At 62.8% G+C, this 1,778-nt stretch overlaps 1 protein-coding gene across 1 annotated transcript in view; it reads right to left on the minus strand.

Moving 5' to 3' along the window:
- The window catches only part of COL9A2 (collagen, type IX, alpha 2), a 14,886-nt gene that overhangs the window by 11,666 nt on the left and 1,442 nt on the right, over window positions 1-1,778 (minus strand). The window contains exon 2 of the mRNA XM_009333470.1: window positions 4-55. Within this exon, the coding sequence (XP_009331745.1) occupies window positions 4-55 (52 nt within the window). The remainder of the gene's footprint in view (window positions 1-3; window positions 56-1,778) is intronic.

Below are 1,778 nucleotides of genomic sequence, written 5' to 3' on the forward strand. Positions count from 1 at the left end.
GCTCTCCTGGGGGACCGGGGGGCCCTCGCGGGCCGGGCTCTCCCGGCGGCCCTCGCTAAGGGGAAAAAGGGATGGGACCCACGTCAGGAAGGAGCAGCTGGACCCCGAGAGATGCTGGGAGTCAGAGGGAGACCAGGGTGCAGCGCTCGCCGCCGGCGTGTGCTGGGGACCTGTCTCCAGAGAGCTGGGATGGAGTGAGCACCCCAAGGTGTCAGAGCTCTGCCGCTCCCCACGGGTCCTCCGCTGCCTGGCCTGTGCCCCCCGGCAAGGGCATGGATGGAGAAATCCGGGAAATCTCCCCTCACACTGGCACAACCAGCTCCCCATCCCCTGCCCGGTTTCTACCCCATCGCTGCCCCCTCCTGCCCTCCTGCCCCGGTGCCCGCGGGGCTTCTTCCCCAGCAGAGCGGGGTCTCAACGGGGCGATGGCAGCGCTTGCAAAGGCCCCTCTCGGCTCGGGGTGCAAGCCCAGCACTGGGATTTCTAAAAGCACCGGCAGGATTTAGGTGCTTGAAGCCCCGGTGTGAAACGGGGGCCCCAAGCCCCTCTGTGGGCACACTCCCCCCTGTACCAGGCTGGCTCGCTGCCCGGCTTGCTGCCCGCTGCCCGCTGCCCGCAGCCCAGCTCCGCAGCATCGCACAAAAGCACCATTCAGCCGGCGGCAGGGGCGCTCCCCGAGCAGCCTGGCCCCAGCTCTGAGGTTTGTACAGGACTCCGCAGGAGCAACTTCGCAAAGAAATCTCTGTTATCCTAACGGGGTGTTTGGGGGGAAGAGACTCCGGTCCCGGAGACCGAACCCCTGGTGTTCCTGGAAATGAAAACCATGCGGGCTGGCTGGGGCTGGCACGCCTGCGACTCCTCTGTCCTTCCAGGCTTATTTATTTTAAAGTGAAACATATAAGGATGAGAGGTGTTGCTGGTTTGTTCACAGAACTAGGAGAGCCCTGGCTTCGCCTTGGAAGCAAACCCCGCGGTCGGGGTGGGAGCAAGCACCCGTCCCTGGGAGCACCCGTGAATGGCACCTTTGTCCTGCCCGAATGATTTCCAAATGGATCCTTGTTCCAAGAGCTCCTACATCCCCCTTGCTCCGACCGAAGCCCGCTCCCCTGGCCAGACCCTGCCCCCACAAGCCCATGGGCATCCCGGGGGGGTGTTTTAGGAAAGCAGCTGTCCCCCCCAGTTTTCCGCAGTCAGGCTGTCCATGCCGGCAGGCAGCTCAGGAGCCACATGGGAAGATTTTTCCCAAATCTATTATAAAAATCTGATTTTTGTGGTTGCAAGGCAGAGAGAGTTTTTCTCTTTTCAGGTGGGAGCCAAGGAGAAACACTGCCTGTCCCGCTCACAGCACTCGCCCCGAGGACCAGAGGGACACCTTCCCTTCACTTCTCTCCATTTTGTCCTGCCCCTGGGTGAGTCCTGAGAGGCTGCCGGGACCCCCCAGTCCCGGGACACCTCCGCCGCCGGTGTCCCTCCCGGCTGCCCCTCAGCAAGCTCCCGTGGAGCCCCGGGGCAGCCCTGGGAAGGGCAGACCCCACTCAGCCCCGCTCCGCAGCGCATCCCAGCAAGACAGAAGCAAATAAGCATTTTCCCAGGTGATGGGAGGCGGAAGATCTGGTGGCTGCTGGGGAGGGAAACGGCAGAGAGCCCCCCATTGCTGCCCCAAGGGGAAAATAAAACTAAACTTGCTTAGCTAACAAGTCCCCAACTTCAAGCCGTGCAGCCCAGCCCTGTCCCTGTCTCACGGGACCAGAGGCAGCTTTCTGCACAGAGAGGTCCCC

The sequence above is a fragment of the Pygoscelis adeliae genome, unplaced genomic scaffold, assembly GCF_000699105.1.
Source record: "Pygoscelis adeliae isolate BGI_AS28 unplaced genomic scaffold, ASM69910v1 Scaffold321, whole genome shotgun sequence".
Lineage (NCBI taxonomy): Eukaryota > Metazoa > Chordata > Aves > Sphenisciformes > Spheniscidae > Pygoscelis > Pygoscelis adeliae.